The sequence below is a fragment of the Sprattus sprattus genome, assembly GCF_963457725.1.
Source record: "Sprattus sprattus genome assembly, chromosome: 7".
Lineage (NCBI taxonomy): Eukaryota > Metazoa > Chordata > Actinopteri > Clupeiformes > Clupeidae > Sprattus > Sprattus sprattus.
In genome coordinates this window covers 11,423,397-11,446,682 of record NC_137926.1, presented here as the reverse complement: position 1 = coordinate 11,446,682, position 23,286 = coordinate 11,423,397, and the positions used below count along the sequence as shown (strand labels likewise).

The window sequence follows — 23,286 nt, the reverse complement described above, 5'->3', positions numbered from 1 at the left end:
GGAGATTTCAGGTATCTAGGGTGTGTTCTTGTGACACTCTGCCTTATATACAGCCGCGGAAAAAATTAAGAGACCACTTCAAAATTATCAGTTTCTCTGGTTTTACTATTTATTGGTATGTGTTAAAGTAAAATGTACATTTTTGTTTTATTCTATAACCTACTGGCAACATTCCTACCAAATTTCAAATAAAAATATTGTCATTTAGATAATTTATTTGCAGAAAAATGACAATTGGTCAAAATAGCAAAAAAGATGCAGTGTCTTCAGATCTCGAATAATGCAAAGAAAACAAGCTCATATTCATTTTTAAACTACACAATACTAATGCTTACACTTAGGAAGAGTTCAGAAATCAATATTTGGTGGAATAACCTTGATTTAAAATCACAACTTTCATGTGTCTTGGCATGCTCTCCACCAGTCTTTCACATTGCCGTTGGGTGACTTTATGCTACTCTTGGCGCAAGAATTCAAGCAGCTCGGCTTCTTTTCATGGCTTGTGACCATCCATCTTCCTCTTGATCACATTTCAGAGGTTTTTTATGGGATTCAGGTCTCGAAATTGGGCTGGCCATGACAGGGTCCTGATCTGGTGGTACTCCATCCACACCTTTACTGGCCTGGCTGTGTGGCATGGAGCATTGCCCTGCTGGAAAAAACACTTCTCAGAGTTGGGGAACATTGTCAGAGCAAAAGGAAGCAAGTTTTTTTTCCGGGACAACGTTGTACTTTGCCTGGCTGAGGTTTGTAAAAGACCATAAGGATTGAAAAAGCGGACTGGAGGTTCTTCTAAGTTCGTCTTCTCTGATGAGTCTGATTTCACAGTAGGTGCAAGACTCTCTGGCTTGTAGGCCTCTCCAGGTCTCCGTCTAACCATCAGACGACCATGTGTTGGGCAAAGCTGAAAATTGGACTCATCAGAGAAGACGAACTAGAAGACCCTCCAGTCCGCTTTTTTCAATCCTTATGGTCTTTTACAAACCTCAGCCAGGCAAAGTACAACGTTGTCCCGGAAGAAAAACTTGCTTCCTTTTGCTCTGACAATGTTCCCCAACTCTGAGAAATGTTTTTTCCAGCAGGGCAATGCTCCATGCCACACAGCCAGGCCAGTAAAGGTGTGGATGGAGTACCACCAGATCAGGACCCTGTCATGGCCAGCCCAATTTCGAGACCTGAATCCCATAAAAAACCTCTGAAATGTGATCAAGAGGAAGATGGATGGTCACAAGCCATGAAAAGAAGCCGAGCTGCTTGAATTCTTGCGTCAGGAGTAGCATAAAGTCACCCAACGGCAATGTGAAAGACTGATGGAGAGCATGCCAAGACACATGAAAGTTGTGATTTTAAATCAAGGTTATTCCACCAAATATTGATTTCTGAACTCTTCCTAAGTGTAAGCATTAGTATTGTGTAGTTTAAAAATGAATATGAGCTTGTTTTCTTTGCATTATTCGAAATCTGAAGACACTGCATCTTTTTTGCTATTTTGACCAATTGTCATTTTTCTGCAAATAAATGATCTAAATGACAATATTTTTATTTGAAATTTGGTAGGAATGTTGCCAGTGGGTTATAGAATAAAACAAAAATGTACATTTTACTTTAACACATACCAATAAATAGTAAAACCAGAGAAACTGATAATTTTGAAGTGGTCTCTTAATTTTTTCCGCGGCTGTATTTGTTTGTAGGGGAAGGGTTAACAGCAACTTTTATAAGGCCCAGAGACAGGCCCAGTCACTCAGTTTGATGCTCTTTTGTTCCTCATTCCTCAAGCCTGTGCCCTGACTCATTCCAACATTCTGAGAAACATCGTTGAGACCGTATCCAGTTTTTCCCTTATCATTCTCAATTCAAAAAAATAATTATTCATATGGGACACATTTGAAGTTTGATTCAAAGATCTCAACCTCTATGATTATGTCTGAAAATTGGTTCTAAAGGATATCTCCTACAAATCCCAGTGTCATTAGTCTATGAGGGATTGTGATGAAATCTAAATAATCGCTCCACCGCTTGTCTTTACAGACTTGCCCTGTAAGGCAGGCCATCTCAGAGGGCAGGATAAGGTCTCAGGAGGACATCTCCAGCTGGTGGTGGCCAGTGCTGTCACTAAGTAGTATGAAATATACAGTATATGAATATGCACAAGAAGGTGAGAGGGAAACAGACACACTGGTGCTAAAAATAGAAGAGACCCTGGCATGGCTTTGAATGGAGCAGATGGGCAAAAATGTATTCATTATGACCACTGCAAATTTGTTTTTGAAGGCTATCAAAGTTTGCTCAGTTAACAATCAAAAAGAGAAAATCTGTCTGGAGCAGCCATTCCTAATTTACTACTACTGGTGGTTCTGTTGGATTTAGTTCTAACTCGTGTAGAAATCATGAAAAGTAGAGGTGAGTCCAGTTGGTCCCTTTGACCGTTTATTGTAGAATGCAGACTTACTTCCAGCCACACCATTCACACTCTTAAGGTAATAACCAAAGTCAGGATCCTCTGTCACAGTGAATCTGTGAACAAAGACCTTGAGGCAAATATAGGATTCAATCAAAGAGCATAAGGCAAGAGCGATCAGGCAAACTAACTGAGGACCAAGTCCCCTAGCTCTTTTTATAGATCTAGCCACCTCTCTTCTTCCCTGTACCCCTGTCCTTGCTTAACTAATCAGAATTAACCACATCTCCTCTGTAACATCTACTGTATTTTCAAGAGCTTGCATAGTGCAGTTTCCTGTGATAACAGGTGTCTCGTCTTTTCACTTATGGAGTCTGGAAATTCCTTATCTTGTGACCTCGTGTGGCCTTTCAGAAGCGTCTTACAAAATAAAGTTTTCTAAATGATTTTGTCTGTTGACACCACCAGCTGGAGATGTCCTCCTGGTTCCTGCTCCTCTGAGAAGGCCTGCCTCACATGGCAAGTCTGTAAAGACAAGCGGTGGAGCGGATCTTTAGATTTCAAGGGTAGAACTGGATACGGTCTCAACAATATTTCTAGGAATGTTGGAATGAGTCAGGGCACAGGCTCGAGGAATGAGGAACAAGGAGGCATCAAACTGAGTGACTGGGCCTGTTTCTGGGCTTTATAAAAGTTGCTGTTAATCCTTCCCCTACAAACGAATATATAAGGCAGAGTGTCACAAGAACACACCCTAGATACCTGAAATCTCCTGGTAGCCTAAGCGCTGGGTAGAACAGTTGCAGGTGACAGACCAGCACAAGTGAGCTCCTATTTTCAAGCAGAATGGCTGTGAGACTCTTCACCGTTCTCTGCTTCACAGCTCTGGTGCAGCTGCTGGGACTGCAGATTACAGCTGGTGAGTGAATGCTTGTGGGTAGACCAACTGATGTGTGTGTGTAGAAATGCCACAGACAAAATGATCTTGTATTATTTTCATTTGTTTGGTGACAGAGTTATGTCAGTTCATGAATTTATATTAAAATTGTACTATTGAAAGTGTAAAAACCTTATTTCATTACATACTTCCTTTAATATCTTTCCTTGTAAGTGGAACATAATACTCACATGGAATATGATCATAATCAGACATTTATACTGTATATACGTACATACACATTATATGATTTTATATGAATTATTCTAAATGAACTGCATTTATCAATTTGAAGCATTTCAAACTCAAACAGATTTGCCATGACGTGAATTGACTAAGTAAACAAACTTGACTTGCTGGTGATGTTCATCACATATTAATTTCAAAGAACAAATACTTCAACTAACTTTATTTAACGAAGGACACAATTTGTATTCATTCTTGATTAATCGGCAATAGCATTTGCACTACTGGATTTCAACGGCAACAATAATTTAACCTTACATACCAACAAACTTCTCTGATTATTCTGACCTTTTCCCCCCTTAGAGCAAATGCAGGAGGTACCAATCAAACTCTCTGTCAGAAACAATATCAACCAGCAACCTCCACGGGATTACAATGCCACAGCTTTGCAAGATGGTGTTCTTCTGGGTGCTATGAGAAGACTACAGCAAAACAACTTGGGTTTCAAGTAAGTTCAAATGTTGGTACAGTATATGGTGTATGGAGTTTAATTCAATTCATTTCAATTGTATTTATATAGCATTACAGTATTTCTCTGTTCCTAAAACACATTTTTTCAAAGCATGCCTCGGTTTCTCTTAGCTCTAAACACAAATCCCAAAACCACTCACACAAAATGCAAAACCCTTTATGGGCCATTCTACCGAATTGGTGCAAAGACAGGTCAGAAATATTTTGATTTTTTGTATGTTTTATTCCCAAAACTTTGTCCGTATGTATAATGTACCATATCTAAAGTACACTTATCTAGTAAAAGAACAGTCAATTTTTATATTGTATTTTCAGAATGTGTTGGAATGTTTTTCCTCTTCCAAAAATTGTCACTACCGAAACATCACATTTACTATAGTAAAAAAAGTATTATTATTGACCTGTTCAGATTGTGTTTCCTTCCCTTCTCTGAAGAGTATTTTTACAAATATTTCTTGAAGGTTTTCAAAATGAAATCCATAAAAATGATTTTTTTACCAAATGTTCAAGTTCAATTTATACAATTCATCAAAATCTAAGTGCAATATTTCTTTGTAAAATGCAAAATACTGATCATATTGATTCCAGAGTTGTTGATTGATGAAATTGAACATACATTAATCCAATCAGTATCATAACATTTTAGTTGATTACTCAATATACTTAATTTTTTACAAAACATCCTGTGTTTCGGTAGTGCTGCACTGTTTCGGTAGTGACATCCAGTGTTTCGGTAGTGACTGCACTGTTGGATGGATGTTCATTTCTCTCCCAAAATCTTCCAAAAGGTGCTCTGGGCCGCCCTTTAGTCCACACAACACATTTATTTAAAAATGATGGGATTGAACTACTTACCATTTCATTTTGTCACTACTGAAATCATCAGGTCACTACCATGTGTTTCGGTAGTGACTGTTTCGGTAGTGACAATTCTAGCTAACTTTAAGCATAAATAAAGAATTCTAACAAGCACACGGCATGCAAACACATCTTTGAAGAGGTGAACACACATACAAACATAAGATTTTCCATGAAACCCAAAAAGGTTTACTTAATTGAAGAAAACATGCGTTTCGGTAGTGACAATTCTTAGGGTTACACATCGATTTTCAGACTTTGGAACACATTTATATAAAAACTATGGGATTTAGCTACTTACCATTCAACCATGAGGGTCAGAGATGCAGTGTCACTGCATGGTCAAAAATGCAGAGTCGTGGCTAAAACACATGCTCAGCCAATGGACTAAAACTCTTGTGTTTCGGTAGTGACATGAAAACTAGGGACATGATTTTTTGAGTATAGAAAATTGATTTAAAAATTAAACCCACAATAAATCTAAATATTCCAAGTTCTGTTTCAACCCAATCATAAAGATCTTTGGAATTAAATCATTGAAAAAAATCTAAAAAAATTGAAAAGTGTTATTTAAAGGCATTGAAATTTAGATGTCAGGGTTGGGGACAGCTACTTCCCAATAGAAAGTACCCTATAAATGATGATTTTGTATATATTTAGCTTATCACTATCTCATGTAATGCATTGGGTTTATATAGACCATAACATTTTCTAATTAAATATCTATGCCTAAATACCTAATTGTTTTGTAAATAGTTTTTATTGTTGAGGGACTGCATATTACACGAATTCGGTAGAATGGCCCTTATATCTCTTGCAAAATGACACTTTGGTTTCAAAACACTATTATATCACCTCAAAAGGGCATTTTGTTTTCAAACAACAAACACAGACCATTATTTGAGTAGACATTCTAAGCATTGATTGAACACTGATGTGCTCAATGGAAAACACTACTATGAAATGGGAAAACACTAGTATGAAGGCCTTATCAGGAGTATTATGCCTTTTCATCTCCAGTGTTACTGTACGCTTTCTCCTGTTGTAAAATATTGTAACTGTATGATGTTTTAACTCAAAAATGAAAGAAAAATGTAAAATAATAAAAGGACAAAAAAACTAGACTGCATCCTGTTCTTGCTCAAGACAATATCGACATTTGTTGTGTTGTGAAACATCTGAAAATACAGTTTGATTTGAACATTTGATTGGATTACAATACAGTACAGTAATGTTTCTGTGCTGATAGGACGTAATCAGTTGTGGAAACGTATATGACTTACTTGCACATAGTCATATCATACTGTAATTGTTTGACTCTATCAGAGTTTCTGTCAAAAGGCACCCTGTACACCTGCTTCATTCTCGAGATGTTCTGCCTTAGAACATGGTCCACTGTGGCTAGGCTCTTTGTATTGATGTTTAGGAATATGTCTTGGTCATCAATGGTTGCACTTTGTATTTGTTTACGTATACTGTAATTTTACAAATACAGTACAATGTAAAATATTCTACAGTAAAATACAACAATACTATGCTCCTGATACAGTAAGGCATTCAAACTAGTGTTTTACTGTCATAGTAGTGTTTCTTACCCATTCTCTCTTCTGAATGTCCGGAGAATCGGTGCAACTGAGAAGCGGCTTATGTTTGGTTGAACACTCTGGCCAGCCTTGCCAGCCTCCTGCATGGTCAAACCCATGTTGACCACATGGTTGAACACATTGGCCTGAATCTCATCAGAGATACAGTAATGGCTCTCCGTCTTGCTCTTCCTCTTCATCATTTTCCTCCTCCTCCTCCTCTTACTCTCACTCCTCTGCCCCTCTGATCACCACTCACTTCAATGTTGCCATAAATTGTTCTCCAAACTAGGATCTAAAGTTTTGATTTCAAATTGCACAACAGCTTTGGAAATGGAAGTTTTGTCATTTGATTAGCAGTGTTTTCTGTTTGAACACAATGAGGTTTTGGCATTGATGAAGCATGCAAAGTAGAGAGGATGGTGTTTAGTGTTTTGAAGAAAATGTGGTTAACAATTGAAAACTGTGTCTAAAGCAGAGAATTGTGTGTTGTGGTTTGAAGAAAGTGCGGTTAACAATTGAAATCTGTGTTTAAAGCAGAGAATTGTGCTTAAAGTTTAGCAGAATTGGTTTAGGGAGTTGGCACTTGGGTTTAGTGTTCAGAGAAACCGAGGCATGTTTTGAAAAAATGTGTTTTAGGAACAGAGAAATACTGTAATCTAGGGGTGTGCAGAATTGCACAGCGAAAATAGTCCCACAGCGAAAACAGTCTGGACCAGGATTGGAAGAAAATTTAAAAATGGAAAGGACAAGAATAGACTGAACAGGAAGTGATACATAACAAAAATGGAATCACTACTATAAGATTTTATGTTTGAAAAGTTAATTGTTGTAGTTTTAACATGTTAATATGATAACGTCACTTTACGCTTCTGGTTACATCTTTTGGTTTAATATCATCTCAGCAGAAGTGCAAATGTCTACCAAAATGTCTTTGTCCACAGATTCACTGGGTCAAAGAATGTTGACTTTGGTTTTTTCGTTGAGAGTGTGAATGGTGTGGCTGGAAATTTTTCTGAAAGCACCTTCTGGCAGATTCTGTCAAACAGAAATGGAGCCCTGACCCCTATACCTGTGGGTGAGTACAGACATCCCCCTATGCAGAACATCTCAATCTGTCTGCATGTTCACATGTAGTTTAAATGTGTCCATACCAAACTTTCCATTTCAATAAAGCAACATTATGAAGGTTTAAATTTGTTTTACCTTGTTCTGTGTTAAGTGAAAGCATGTTTATCTGGCAAGGTGTTGTCTTTGAGATCAATGTGATTAGATTCATTTTTAACTGACAATGGTGTGACTCCAGGGAATGCAAGTAAAAAAAAAACATTCACAGGCAATGACAACAAATTCTCTCATATTTCTTTATCACAATTTCCAGGAGTTAGCTGTTACATTCCAAAGGCAGAGGAACGTATTGTCTTTAATTTCACCACATTTGGATAGAGGAACATCGCATCAATCAAATGATTATGACATGATACATCTCTTGTGCACCATCTCCATGGCCCTCTGTCTACCCCCACTATGTAATATTTTCTCAGAATTGATGGTCTAACCCTTTACACAACACCCTTACTTACCACCAGTCCTGTGAAGAGATGTAACACGATGACAAGGACAGATAAGCAGTCTTTAATTCTCAACAAATCTGTAACTGGATTTCTTATACCCATTCCCACACTGTCGTATCTACAGACATTCATAAGATCACATCAAATAATAATATATCAAAATAAACATCATTGTTGTATACTAAGTCAGCCTTTGTCCATTTTATAGTCAGTTTTGCTTGGAAATACAATCAGTGCATACTGTTTTGAAATTGTGAATATATTAATACAAGGCACTTGATTCGTATATTACCTCCATCACTTCCTCAAAGATAAATGGCCCTCTGCAGTCTCAAAAGGAGCACATATTTATTGAATTAAGTCACAAAAGATACGGTGAAAGCAAAAAGGTTGTAACATTCCAGAATGTCCTTTAGATGTGGATTGACTGAAGTGAAGCAGTTCAGATGGGAGCCACGTGAGAGAGACACAACTCACTTTACACCACAAATTAGCAACTCAGATCATGCCACAACTCTCATAAAAACCAATTAAAGGTAAGAGGAACAGAGGATCTTCTCCAGCTATGTTGAGTTTTTTTAATATTTTTTGTTACTGCACATCTTTTCCTTGTCTGTTCTATTTTCTGAGATAGCCCCTGTCCTATTCTCATTGTGTCCAGCTGCCCCAACACCGTACTTTCATGTCCCCAGGGTAGAAGGGGCAGATGGCCACATCCCCAATCACTGTACCCAAGAAAATATCATCATGTATATGACGCCCAATCAAACACACAGAAACCAACACCTCTGCATCCATTTTTAATAGGGGAGTCAGCTTGTGTCCTTTTTTTATAGGCCACAGCTCCTCTGGGGTCAGTCGGACAGTTTGACTAGTGCATAATGTGGAATATTTCCAGATAAATGGAACATATACACTACCGTTCAAAAGTTTGGGGTCACTGAGAAATGTCCTTATTTTTCAAAGAAAAGCACTGTTTTTTTTCAAAGAAGATGACATTAAATTAGTCAGAAATACACTCTATACATTGTTAATGTGGCAAATGACTATTCTAGGTGGAAATATCTGGTTTTTAATTAAATATTTACATAGGTGTATAGAGACCCATTTCCAGCAACTATCACTCCGGTGTTCTAATGATACATTGTGTTTGCTAATCACCTTAGAAGACTGTATGACTAGAAACCCCTTGAAAACCCTTGTGCAATTATGTTAGCACAGCTGAAAACTGTTTTGCTGGTGAGAGAAGCTATAAAACTGGCCTTCATTTGAGCAAGTTGAGTATCTGGAGCATCACATTTGTGGGTTCGGTTAAAGTCTCAAAATTGCTCGAAAAAGAGAACTGTCATGTGAAACTCGCCAGTCTATTCTTGTTCTTAGAAATTAAGGCTATTCCATGTGAGAAATTGCGAAGAAAATGAACTTTTCCTACAACGGTGTGTACTACTATCTTCAGAGAGCAGCAGAAACGGGCTCTAACCAGAGTAGAAAGAGAAGTGGGAGGTCCCGGTGCATCACTCAGCAAGAAGACAGGCATATTAGACTGTCTAGTTTAAGAAAAAGACGCCTCACAGGTCCTCAACTGGCAGCTTTTTAAATGTTACCCGCAAAACGCCAGTGTCACCTTCTGCAGTGGAGAGGCGACTGGGATGCTGGCCTTATAGGCAGAGTGGCAGAGAAAAAGCTATATCTGAGACTGGCCAATAAAAAGAAACGATTGATATGGGCAAAAAAACACAGACATTGGACAGAGGAAGATTGGAAAAAAGTGTTCTGAACTAATTTAAAGTTTGAGGTGTTTGGATCATACAGAAGAACATTTGTGAGACGCAGAACAGGTGAAAAGATGCTGGAAGGGTGCCTGACGCCATCTGTCAAGCATGCTGGGGGTAATGTGATGGTCTGGGGCTGCTTTGGTGCTGTTGAAGTGGGAGATTTGTACAAGGTAAAAGGGATTTTAAATAGGGAAGGCTATCACTCCATTTTGCCACGCCATGCCTTACCCTGTGGACAGCGCTTGTTTGGGGCCAATTTCCTCCTCCAACAGGACAATGACCCAAAGCGCACCTCCAAATTATGCAAGAACTATATAGGGAAGAAGAAGGCAGCTCGTATGCTGTCTGTTATGGAGTGGCCAGCGCACCGGATCTCAACCCCATTGAGCTGTTGTGGGAGCAGCTTGGCCGTATGGTACGCAACAAGTGCCCATCAAGCCAATCGAACTTGTGTGAGATGCTTCAGGAAGCGTGGGGTGAAATGTCTATAGATTACCTTAACAAATAAACAGCTAGAATGCCAAAGGTCTCCAATGCTGTAATTGCTGCAAATTGAGCCTTTTTTGATGAAAGCAAAGTTTAAAGAACAAAATTAATATTTCAAATAAAAAACATTATTTCCAACCTTGTCAATGTCTCTTGATTATATTTTCTATTCATTTTGCAACTCATTTGATAAATACAAGTGTGAGTTTTCATGGAAAACATGAAATTGTCTGGGTGACCCCAAACTTTTGAACGGTAGTGTACATGACAAAGACAGTAACGGTGACCCTAATGCATCAAACATCGATGAAACAGAGGCCAAAATAATAACAGCTACTCGTACTCATACTCAACACAAAAGGGGAAAGCATAATCAGTTTATTACAGAACGAACGCTGAATAAACAGTACCTCATTTCATGGGGGATGCTGGGAGCTGTCTCACCTACACACCCACGGAGTATAAAGGGGAGACTACTTTGTGGGTGTAGATGCTGGGACAGAGCACAGGTGAGCTCCTACATCAGAGCAGCATGGCACTGAGACTCCCTGCTGTTCTCTGTTTGGCAGCTCTGGTGCAGCTGCTCGGACTGCAGATACTGGCAGGCAAGTGAATGCTGCTGATGCACACACCTCTGATGCCAAACATCTCACATACTACTATCCTGCTTTAGAGAAATGAAAAGATATGGCCAGCTTATGTGTAAGGCCTGGCACACTGATCTAGCTTCCAGGGCACATGTTAATACTAAAACACAATATTTTGACATATCTTTCATATTTTAAGGTGGTAAACTGAAGAAGTGTAACAAGGTATCATACTATGTACTATCTCTGAGGTGTGATATGATATTTTAACTATAATCAGAATTGTACAGGTGTGCAGAGCTGTGCAAAGGAATTTTGAAGGGCCATTGCTCTGCCCTGGAAAAAAGGGGCAACACGTTAATTATTGCTGATTTTTTTAGTCTAGGCCTACATGAACTTTGCAGCCGTAATACTATTTCAAACACAATTCCTTCGAAGGGGCAACTTCAGTCGAGGAGGGCAAATTGCCTGAGCAACCTTACCCCCCTCAGTTTCACGCCCCTGCAGATGTCACTCTGGAGTTTCGACCTTGTAACATGTGATCTATTACGAATGCGAGCAGTGATTTCAAGTAAGGTTCCTACTGCTAGGACACATTATATAGGATGTAAACTATGACTAGATTAGCTCAACTTGGAAATATTACGATGCAATAGTTACCACTAATATTGTTTCGATTATCATCAGATAGCACTGTTACTACTACTAATAATAATGATCACAAAACCATCAACAGAAACACTTTGTGAAAAAGGTCATGCAGTGATTTCCAATCCCGTGCTGATATTTATTGAACAAATGGACAATCTTTTTTCTCAATGGTGATGACATAGTATTACTGTAAATAGAATGTGATGCATTTTCTCCTTTTTGCAGGAATTGGTTGCTATACCCCAAAAGCTTATGAACACATCACTCTGAAGTTAACAACTTGGTGAACAAGAAGTATGACATAATTCCGATGGCTGACTGTATCATTATGAAATGGAAAGTTCCTGTCTGTCATTGCTAAACAAAAGGTGCCTTTGTGACACTGGTATCGGTGTCCACACCCTCACACATTTGTGAACACTTTTCGATTTCCTGTTATTGTAGCCCTTTTCTTAACTTCCTCATTCTCCTTCATTACTGAGAAAAAGGTTGAAAAAAAATTTAAGTTATGCAAGCACAATTCTTAATCCCTTTTAGGGACAGGATTAAGGGTGTGCTTGTAAACGCAGAGTATTAGTTGGGTTTCGCTACATAATGTTCTCAATTCAATTCAATAAAGATACCATGATACATTTGCCATTGAAAGGTTTTCTAAAATCATGTGCAGTTTCACATTATTTCTTTAATAAGAAACTACCTTCTGAATCTTTAATGGGGAACACAAAGAACAAAAGTGGAAAAGGAAACATTTCTCCTGCAATGGAGAGTGATGGACAACATTTAATAACTATAGCTCACCGGCACAATACAGACAGATGCACTCTTTTTGATGATATGATTATTTACTGAGAAAACTTTGATAGCCTTCAAAAACAGATTCACTGCGGGCATAATGAATACATGTTTGCTTATCTGCTCCCTTCAAAGCCATGCCAGGGTCTCTTCTATTTCTTCACCCAGTGTGTCTGTAGACACCCTCTCACCTTCTTTAGCATACTCATACTGCATAGTACTTAGTGACAGCACTGGCCACCACCAGCTGGAGATGTCCTCCTGATACCTTATCCTGCCCTCTGAGAAGGCCTGCCTCACAGGGCAAGTCTGTAAAGACAAGCGGTGGAGCGATTCTTTAGATTTCATCATAATCCCTCATAGACTAAGACGGAATTGGAATGTCTCAACAATGTTTCATGCAATGTTAAAATGCCTTTTTAAAGGTGGGGTACTTTAGGATTGAGGAACAAGGCAGCATCAGAGTGACTGTTGTAACTGGAGTTGAGACAAGGGCCTGTTTCTGTCAAAGTCACTGTTCACACTTCTCTTACAAATTAATATATAAGGACACAAGTCTATGGGTGGGTTCTCAGGAGGATATAAGGCAGAGTGTCACAAGAGCACACCCTAGATACCTGAAATCTCCTGGTAGCCTAAGCGCTAGGTAGAACAGTTGCAGGTGACAGAACAGCACAAGTGAGCTCCTATTTTCAAGCAGAATGGCTGTGAGACTCTTCACCGTTCTCTTCTTACAGCTCTGGTGCAGCTGCTGGGACTGCAGATTACAGCTGGTGAGTGAATGCTTGTGGGTAGACCAACAGATGTGTTCATGTAGAAATACCACAGACAAAATGCTCTTGTATTATTTTTAGTTCATTATATTGAAATTCCATGTGCCAATATCACCAACAGGTGATGGGTGTAAGCCAGTTAAAAAAAGTGACAGAAATGACAATATTGCATATTTCTGTTGTCACGTCAACAGAGGACATGTTTGACCCATAGTGGTTCTCATATTCTGTTTTCATGTAAATATTTAGTTTATATTTCATCCGTTTGGCTTATATATTTTAAGCACTTTTACTCTCACAGAAGGAGGTAGAACATTTGGTCTCTCTACCATCCCTGAGCACTGAGGCCATGATGACCACAGCTCAGTTATTCAGTTTCCAGGGCTGCAGGAACTTTTGAGGGAAGCCCACTGTAATTGTCTCATCCTTGACCTCTCTGCACATAACACCACAGTGAAGTGTAACAGGATGAAGTCCCAGAAGATCCACCGGCGTCTAGAGTCCTGCCATGCTAACCATCCCCAATGGTCCAAAAAGAGTCAAAAGGGGCTTTTTTAATACTGAAATGTGTCATTCATATTCTTCAATCCTATTCCTAATAGAGTGTAGTTATGACAACACATAACTAAGTGACCAAAGGCCAAATAACACATCACACAATCTCCGGAGTAAAAGGGTACTGGGAACCGTTATTTACAGAACACCGAAGAGCTTGAGTACAAGGACCTCTACTGGACGTCAGGTTGCACTGCATCTCAAACAATTAAGAGATATTTAGGGGCTAAAAACATCACATTGGAATTTAAAGGAAACAACAAACTGATTCTGCCCCCTTAGGATTTTCAAAGAGTATAGTGACACCGTGTGCATTCTACTCATGTGAGCAAAGCATGTACCGTGAGTAATAATCTCATAGAAAGCGCCAATAAATAACACCACATGGACATTATACGGGGTATAACACTAACAGTATTATAAAAACAGTAATTGATTTTGCTCCAACTAAAGCTTTTGTCAGCCATTTTAAATGTATGGTTCTTTGCTGTTTGTGTTAGGAACCAAAGAGCCAGATCTTTGATGTCAAGAACTAATTGAAATGAAAGGCCTTCAGCAGTTATGCAGCGTAAACACACCAAACGGAACAGAAAAATGTTAGTTAAGCAGTAATACGTAGTGGAAGGACGCCAGAGGTCATGACAAGTCTGTGGTGTAATGCTCCAACTCAAATGACCTGTTATGATTACTCTATGTGTTACAGCAGTCAGCAGGGATGTTCACTGGTCTGTTTCATGAAGGCTTGACTTGTAGGACTTGCTTAGGCTTAAGTATGTGATAATCTTAAACATGTTTGAAGATTGATGAAACTATCCATTTAGAAAGCACTGATAGGAAAGCAAGATTCCTCCTTATTCTCAAATGCAAAATGTATTTCTTACTCCATCTGTATGTTTTTTCAGTAGTTTTTCATATTCAAATAAACGTTATAAACTTGTGTTTAGGCAAAGCAAATGTGTGGTGGTGTAACTGTGAGCTGGTTGTAAGCTAACTCATTGCTAACAAAGTCTCTCTTTGCCATGACATCCCCTTTCTGATCAAAGCATGAATTGATTGTGAAGTTACAAATCTGTTCTAGCTCTGCTGTGAAGTGCTACAAGACACAGCATTACATAAAATTCTGCAGCACACAGATCTTAGACACGGTCAAATTGATCTAAAGGAACAATGAGTTACACTGACAGCTAGCGTTTAAAATGGGTACTGCAGTCCAAATTCAAAACATTGGGGTGAGTTATCATTGACCTGCACAATGATATCCCTATGATATCCCACTAATATCCCAATGATATCCCTATGATATCCCAATGATATCCCTATGATATCCCAATAATATCCCAATAATATCCCAATGATATGCCTATAATAGCCCAATGAAATTCCCTATGATAGCTCAATGATATGCCCTATGCTGTAATGCACTTTGTGCATGTTGAACCGCTTTTCATGGATTCCACTTCTTCCCTGTTTTTATATCAGTACAGAAAAAAATCCTTAGACTGTGACGAAAGTCATCTCCAGGCTAAGCACATTTTTACTCCTCTACCAAGCTTGTCATTGGTAACTCCAAAATGTATTTTCCATACAAAGCTACAATACATAGACAACGTGGCTCCCCAAGCCATTTCCTAAATGCCTTATTCATGACTCTCTCAAATGTATCCATCTCTGCATTTACAACTTAATACACAGTCAAAGGCCACCAAACTGTGAGCAGCCCAATGTCAGTTCACCAGGCAAGAAGGTCCTGTCAATCGTACTGATAGCCTTAACAATAATTTCTCTAAGCTCTGAAACCTTTTCTCGGTCACTTAATGAGGAATTGTACCACCTGCCTAATCACCCTCAATTTTTATACAATAGAAGGAATCACCTCACCATCAATGTATTACCTCTCTTCCAAGGTTTTTCCCATACTGATATAATCACTTGTACATTTGCTAGGTTTCACTTTCATCCGTGCCCGTTTCAGACTTGGCTAACAGCCGATGGGTACATGGGGCAGTTGTTGTCTGTGTCGTTATGTCGTCCTATAAGCTTGGATGGGAGGTAACCGGGGCCATCCTTCCACCTTTCCCCACCAACAACCCATTAAGATGCCCTTTGTCTAGTTGTAATAACCCTTATAATGACCTCCATTGCAATAGCGAAGGCCAATGGTGAAATGGTACAGCCATTCATGAAACCAATCTCCAAATGCTGCCAGGATATGGTGTGGTTAAAGCAGAACTGAACATCCGAGCAATATGCTCTGATTAATGCTGAGAGAGGGACTAAGTTATTGAATGCCTTCCACAACAGACTGTGTGGCACTGATCCAAAGGCATTCACAAGATCCAAAAATACCACACAAAGGTCTCTGCCTTCACAGTTTGATGCTGCTATATCCAAAACATCCGTAGAAAAGTTTGTTTCTTTGATGTCTATATTTATGTGCATGTAATGTATTTGCTGTAAAGCACTTTGAGCTGCATACTTTTGCATGAAAAGTGCTATATAAATAAATTATTATTATTATATTACAAGACAACACTCTACAACAGTGGCCCTTTAAAATCACCCACAGCTGTATGTAAATAGTTATGATAGTCTTGTTACCATGGTCATAGAATAAATATCACTTTTTTTCTACACCATGATTTGTGCATGATTTTGTCCCCCTTGCTCTTTGTAGAATCATGTTTTGAAAGAGATACTTGAATCTTTCTGATAATATATTATAGTCAGGGGAATGGACTAGTTCCACCAAATATGCAGCTTGTCCCCTCTTGGTCTTTCAAGCACACGTGAGATGCTGATACCCCTGTACTTAATGGGATAGATACAACTGTCTCAAAGCTGAGAATAGATGAGTTTGGGTCACTGATACACATACCACCATATTTGAAAAGGATTAATCATGTATGTCAGATATACATACATAAATACATGTCATAAACGACGTCATTTTAATGTATGTAAAGTAATTATATTAAAGTAAGTTATTGTGTGTGTGTGTGTGTGTCTGAGGTATAGATTTATACATTCAGCTCATGGATGTTTCAAATAATTTTTCTTAGCTCTTGGAATCATGCAGTGGGTAGTCTGTCAAGAACACTACAGCATCATGGCATCACACTGAGGTAGGACAAAGTAAGGACACAACACAAAGGTCATTAGTGATGAACACCAGCATCCTAACAGACAGATGTTATGGCCTGTAGAGTACCCTATGTCCTATGTCTGTCCTCCAGGGCAACCCAGACCAGCTCCAACATTTGCTGGTACATCCGGCACAAACAAGGGCCAATCCATAACTATCCCAAATATGACGTCACCGTTTTTGCAGGACTCATGGGTACCAGGTACCTTTCCACGCTGCTCTAACAGTGTGAGTCAATCTGTGAGCCACTGGAGTTTAGGCCAGTGCGTTCATAATAGCCAACTTAGCCACAGGTAGTGCCATCACTGTTTAGTGAGTGGTGGTGACCGTGCAAATTCCTTTCACTTCCACATCCGAATACACGTCATACTAGGGTGCTCTGCTTACACACACTGTGTACATCCCTGCAGGCGATACAGGATGAGTTGACAAAACAGAGACCGCCATGCTAAACAATCCATGTATGACTCCTTTGACCTGTTCAGTCAAGTGAGTGTTAAGATAAAATCTGTCTCGGTGTATGTGCTAAACACATGTTGTGATTGTAAACCATACCCACAGAGATTTGCCTGGAGTGTGTGTTTTTATTTAGTAAGTTTTATTTATAGAGCACATTTACACACAGCATACACTGACCAAAGTGCTGTACAATAAGATGAAAAAAATGAAAAAAAAATTAATTTAGAATGACTGTCTCATACTATAGCATTTCCTGACAATATCATGACCAATATCATGAAGATTAGGGAAAAAACTAAAATAAGCACTTTGTTTACCATGTATCAGGATGTATGGATGCCAACTACAGTCAGATGATAGGATGTCAATTTATAGAGCCCTCATTTATCAGTAGGCTACCAGCATTGAGGCAGTATATAAACAAACATAAAAGCTGAGGGTAGTTTCGTCGTTTAGCAAAACCCATAGAGCAAGGACGACCAAGACAGTTAACGCGTTTTAAACATTGAGTTGACCACGGTAGGCTATACTGGCCTGAGCTCGTGCAAGCATGGCAGCGGAAGCTGAGAATGCAGTAAACGGCTCAATAATGGAGAATACATACGACGATGACTCACATTTCAGCAATCATATTCTGAAAATGCTCCAGGCAGCGGCAAGCAGACGTTCTGTCAATGTTGTCCAAGTCAACGACGAGGAAGCGGAGGAATCTGCAATTGCCACGGAGGCCACGAAGAGGCGTGTAAATAAGGTAAGTTGGCCTCAGAAAACATACAAGAGGTCGACTTTTAGTCTCAGTAGTACTAACGTTCAAATACTGTAATGTCAAAGGTCCAATGCTTACAGAAAAACTAGTATAGGGTGAGATATTCTGGACAGCTAGAGACTGGACGCGAAGGTCAAGCGAGTAGGTCAGTCAGCAGGTTTCAGTCAGTCAGCATCATGCCCAGACACCCTGGAAGCTCTGACCTGGATCTGCCGAGGCTTCCATCCTAGTGGCTTTCTAAACGGAAGATGACAAAGTTGCTCATCATTAATATACTGTATACTGGTTAAAATGAGAGATAGGTGCTCTTTGGCAGTAGTGGAAAGCAACTAAGTACATTAACTCAAGTAGTGTACAATTTTGACGTTGGGTGTACTCTACTTGAATATTTCAATTTTATGCTACATTATACTTCCACTCTACTACATTTCAGAGGGAAATATTATACGTTCTATTCCACCTCTAGGCCTACATTTATTTGACAGCTTTAGTTACTAGTAAGACTACTTTAAGGATGGGGATTAAATAACAAGCTTTTAAAATACATCACATTAGTAATTAGTAAAAAAGATTAAACTAGTGGTTTCCAACCATTTTGCTTCAAGCAGTGTGTAGTCAGGACCTTGGACAACCACAGCGTACATATAAAGTCAAAGGTGCAGGGAACTGCTACTTCCGGGCCATCAGCTACCTCCTGTCGGTGACTTTATGGATTGGTTGTAAAATAGGTATTCCTAGGGTTAGCTATGTTATACAAACAGTGGTTTTACATGGCACTATGAAAAAAAACAGCATCCAAAAATGTTTGGCTATTTGGTCTTACATGTGCTTAAAATGATCCACAGGGGGGCGTTGTTTTGCCCTTGTGCACCAAGTTGATTAGGAAACACTAGTAGTGTTTTTAATTGTTAAAATTGACTCAAACATTGTAATTGCACATTATAATAGCAGTATATTTTATAATTTAAGAGGATGCATGCATCAGCAGTGTAGTGTATTGCAAATATGCAAAGTAGCGCTGTGCAAATATTTTCTTTCTTATTCAAGATACATACATCTGAGATACTGGAGGAGACATGGCGGAGATGGTGGTTGTTATTTGTGAGAAGTAGGCGCTCATATTTCAGAATGATGTGCAGGAAAACGATGGTTCTTTTTAGCTACTTATTTTGTTAAAAAAGTTGCAAATTTGGCTTCTTAAAATGTACATTTACATTTACATTTACATTTAGTCGTTTAGCAGACGCCTTTATCCAAAGTGACTTACAAAGGAGACAACAATCCAGCTATGAGCAGTAGAGACCTAGTGTAACAATACATATAGGAATAAGGAATACAAGTGTAGGAATGTAACTACTGTAAATGCGAGTTAAGTACTACGTAATAAAGGTGACATAGAAACAAAACCCAAGATATGAATTAAGCAAAATCTACTTTGCATATTTGCTTTACTCCATGAATTGTGCAATACATAAATAGTTCCCAACAGTAACACATTTGTGTTGGAATAGCATCATTTAGACATGTATCGCTCATTATATCACCAGTCATGATGTCAGAATCAATAGCACCTTAGAACCTCACTCAAGTCAAGAGGTGTAGTGGTGTAGTGGTATTTGTGACTTTGTAAGTGAGGAATGTTTAGAGCAATGCATTGAAGTGCACCACTACATTATATTCATCATAAGGAAATGATCTGGACCTTTAAAGACTTCCTTCCCTCCGAATCAATCTGAAGTGCACAGATGAGGAGGATTTTCCAATGTTTGTGTGTGTTTGTGTGTGTGCCTGTCTCTGTGTGTGTGTGTGAGTCTTTCTGTGTGTGTGTGTTTCTCTCTCTCTCTCTCTCTCTCTCTCTCTCTGTGTTTGTGTGTGTGTGTGTGTGTGTGTGTGTGTGTGTGTGTGTGTGTGTGTGTGCGCGTTTGTGTGCGTTTGTGTGCGTTTGTGTGCGTTTGTGTGCGTGTGTGTGTGCGTTAGTGTACTTGCATGTGTGTGTGTGCGTTAGTGAACTTGCATATGTGTGTGTGTGTGTGTGTGTGTGTGTGTGTGTGTGTGTGCGTTAGTGTACTTGCATGTGTGTGGTGTGTGTGTGCGCGTTAGTGAACTTGCATGTGTGTGTGTGGCCAGGTACAATGAGTCATTGTGAGCCTCCAGTGAGTTTCTACTTCTCACACCTGCAGGTGCGCCACAACACCTGTGTTCCCATGGGACTGGTGAAGCACCTTCTATGAAAACACACCCGTGCACTTTAATTAAAGCCTTTGTTTGTATTGCTGACATGGGCAGCATCTACCTGCAGATAATGCATGTCAGCTAGCAATGCCTAAGAACTGACATTTCATTATTTCTATCAGTTTTAGGAGACCACAGTCATAACTCATATGTAACATTTAGTGTAGATCAATGCAATAGTGATATTTAGTGAGTTTTAAAGTGAAGAACTATAAAGAGGGTTTCATGCTGTAAATATGTTATTGTGAGGTCTATTCATATCCACCCACAGAGGTAATCATCACAAGCATAGGTTCAGCAAGTTTCTGATTTCAGTCCAAGTCAGTTGTTAATGAGGCGTGGATCTGTTGCAAAAGCTTAATCATTGTCCTGGAATACGTCACCTTAAAGTCCTCTAGTTTTTCTGGAGCGTCCTTTCCACTCCTTTAAATACTGAAGTTCATTTGAATGCTCCTGCCTCAAAGGTGCTGTTCCTCTGTGGGAAGAAAATACCTTATTATTTCCTACTACCATCTACAGTGAGTTTTAGCTTGCCTTGTTTTTTATACTACAAAACTACTACTTCTACTGACAAAACCATGAGGAAGGTCTACAACTTGGTCCAATTAGGCAAGGTGAACGAGAGGACAGAGGCTGTGCAGTCACTGAACATCAAGGTACTTCTCTACAGCAGTGTCTCTCTCTCTAAACAAAGTGGTGATGTATTCATGCGATAAAGGACAAAACTAACAAGTTATTTACTTTTGATTTACAAGACAATTTTGGACGTATTTTGTAGACTACCGTGCAGCACGCGCTCCATAGACACTTGAACTCTGACCTTTTCTGTGGTATGTTCTGCTACTGGTCTATAGGAATACTCTCCGTTTCATTGATACTCTCATGTATTGAATGATTGACCTTTGTGAATGCCTCCGGATTCACTGTTAATGGAGTGTACTGAAGTGGAAAGCATTCATAGTTCACCAGTAAAGGTTTATGGGGTATTAATGTTAAGTTACTAGTACTCTCCACTAACACTAATTGATAAAAAAAGGACTTAAATCCTCTTTTAAGTCCTTGGATGAAGCTTTTGAAATGAATCTACATACCTGGTCTTTACTGTGAAAAGCGGACGCCCCACCCCTCTCACACAACACAAGGTATATTTATTCATGAGCGTAGGTGGCTGTGGAAAAATCCCATTGTGCCTGCATGAGGGGCTGGTGACCTCTGGCCAACGTCTAGTTGATGGAACATGAGGTCTCTATTTGAAATAATGATTGAAAGAGAAGAAAATACGCTCCTTTGTTCATAGTTAAAACATTAGCACAAGCTGGGCAAGGGTGACTGTAGTGATGGTTTGGGCCTCTTGAATCACTGGACTTTTGGAAAGAGATTAATTTAGTCTGACTGGGTTCAAGTGATCTCATGCCATTTTTATCCTATTACCTCTCTCCCTCCCTCCTTCACATAAACCCTCGTCTCTCTTTCTCTCTCTCTCTCTCTCTCTCTCTCTCTCTCCCTCTCTCTCCCTCTCTCTTTATCTGTGTGTGTGTGTGGGTCCTCTCATAGACACATACACAAGATAAGAGGAAAGGAGGCCCTTGCTTGCCCTTAATGCTTCACTGACTAGCCCACATTAGTTGTGATCATTATAATCATATGACAGGACTTACATTAGTCTTGTATAATTGTAGTGATTAATCATTTCCAAGAATTTTGTTGTCCATTTGATAGCACTGTTTTGATCTTTTCAGTTATGACAGGTACTTCATAAGATCCTATTAGCGTGTTGATAGAAACATTTTCACCATGTGATAGCCACATTGTGGTGCTCTACTCCACAATGGCATGACTCACTGGCAGACCTCATTAACCTTGAGAGAGCGTATTGATGCTCAGCAGCCAAAGGCCCCTACACTGTGTTTAAGTGGGTGGTTTAATGCTGATGTCATGTTGATGTACGTCCACCATCATTAGTTACAACAGAATTTAGATTCGTCCCATAGTAACCATAGTCATAGTACGTCCTAAATCTAACCCAGGTTTTGGTTTGATTGTTAAATGACGAATGTCCTTTTGCTTTTACAATCACAGTGAAATAATATGGTAATGATGTAGTGTAAACACATTATGCTGTGCACATCCACACCATTGTGATAGCAATCTGGGACAGGTTGAGCTGTCTCTATCTAATAAGGAGCTGGTTCCATGAGCTCAAAGAATTCCTGTTGCTAAGGTAACAGCTTGCTTCACTTAAATACTTGTCTTCCATGGCTCTTAAAAAAACAAGCTTTGTATGCTGTGGAACGCTGATGTCAACCTTTGTAACAACCATCTTATTTCAGGGGCATCAAATATCCGAATGTCTGTGCGCACAGTTGGTGCTTAACCTTCCAAACCTTGTCTGAAGGTTCTTTTCAATTAGAGAGAAAAAACATCTTTACAATATGCTTCTACCCTTAGAGTTAACCTGATTAAATTCTTAACCCTCTCTGCTTATTCAGGCCTGTTATGTTCTGTGTGTTTTTCAGTTAGGTTGAGTGGAACTTATGCAGTGGCTCCCGTCTGCTGTGTCGCGATAGAAATATGACACCCACTCACATTTAGACTCACTAAACCCTCTGGTCCTTCACACTGGTACACGGTGTCAAGTGAATGCGTCATTGAATTTCCCCCGCTGACACACACTGAGGCCGCAGTCGCTCGCCGCATACTTACTGAGGTTGCAACAAGTTAATATGTGCCATAATGCGACTACGCGCTTGTGTTCTGCGTGCGGGTTAAAACAGCAGGGCAGTTAAGTGAACGTGCACAATGTTTTGACTGGCCGTGTGGAGACGCGAGTTTGTATTACACTGGAATGCCGCTCCATGGCAATGCCTTGCCAAAAGCCAGGAATTCAGCCTTGCAGGGCCCTGGGATATTAAATCTGATTAAGCCCCTGGGTAGCTCACCATGCTCTCTGCTAATGTCCGACACCGAGGGATCAGCCATGCAAGATGAGAGAGCTGGC

At 39.5% G+C, this 23,286-nt stretch overlaps 1 protein-coding gene across 1 annotated transcript; it reads left to right on the top strand.

The window, feature by feature from the left end:
- Positions 1 to 3,202: 3,202 nt before the first annotated feature.
- LOC308368447 (uncharacterized protein) lies at positions 3,203 to 10,944 on the top strand (the record flags this gene model as incomplete). Its single annotated transcript, XM_080842617.1, has 4 exons — positions 3,203 to 3,320; positions 3,888 to 4,032; positions 7,441 to 7,574; positions 10,901 to 10,944. Exons 1-4 carry the CDS (start codon positions 3,248 to 3,250, stop codon positions 10,942 to 10,944), a joined length of 396 nt encoding a protein of 131 aa, XP_080698743.1. The 5' UTR covers positions 3,203 to 3,247.
- Positions 10,945 to 23,286: the final 12,342 nt, after the last annotated feature.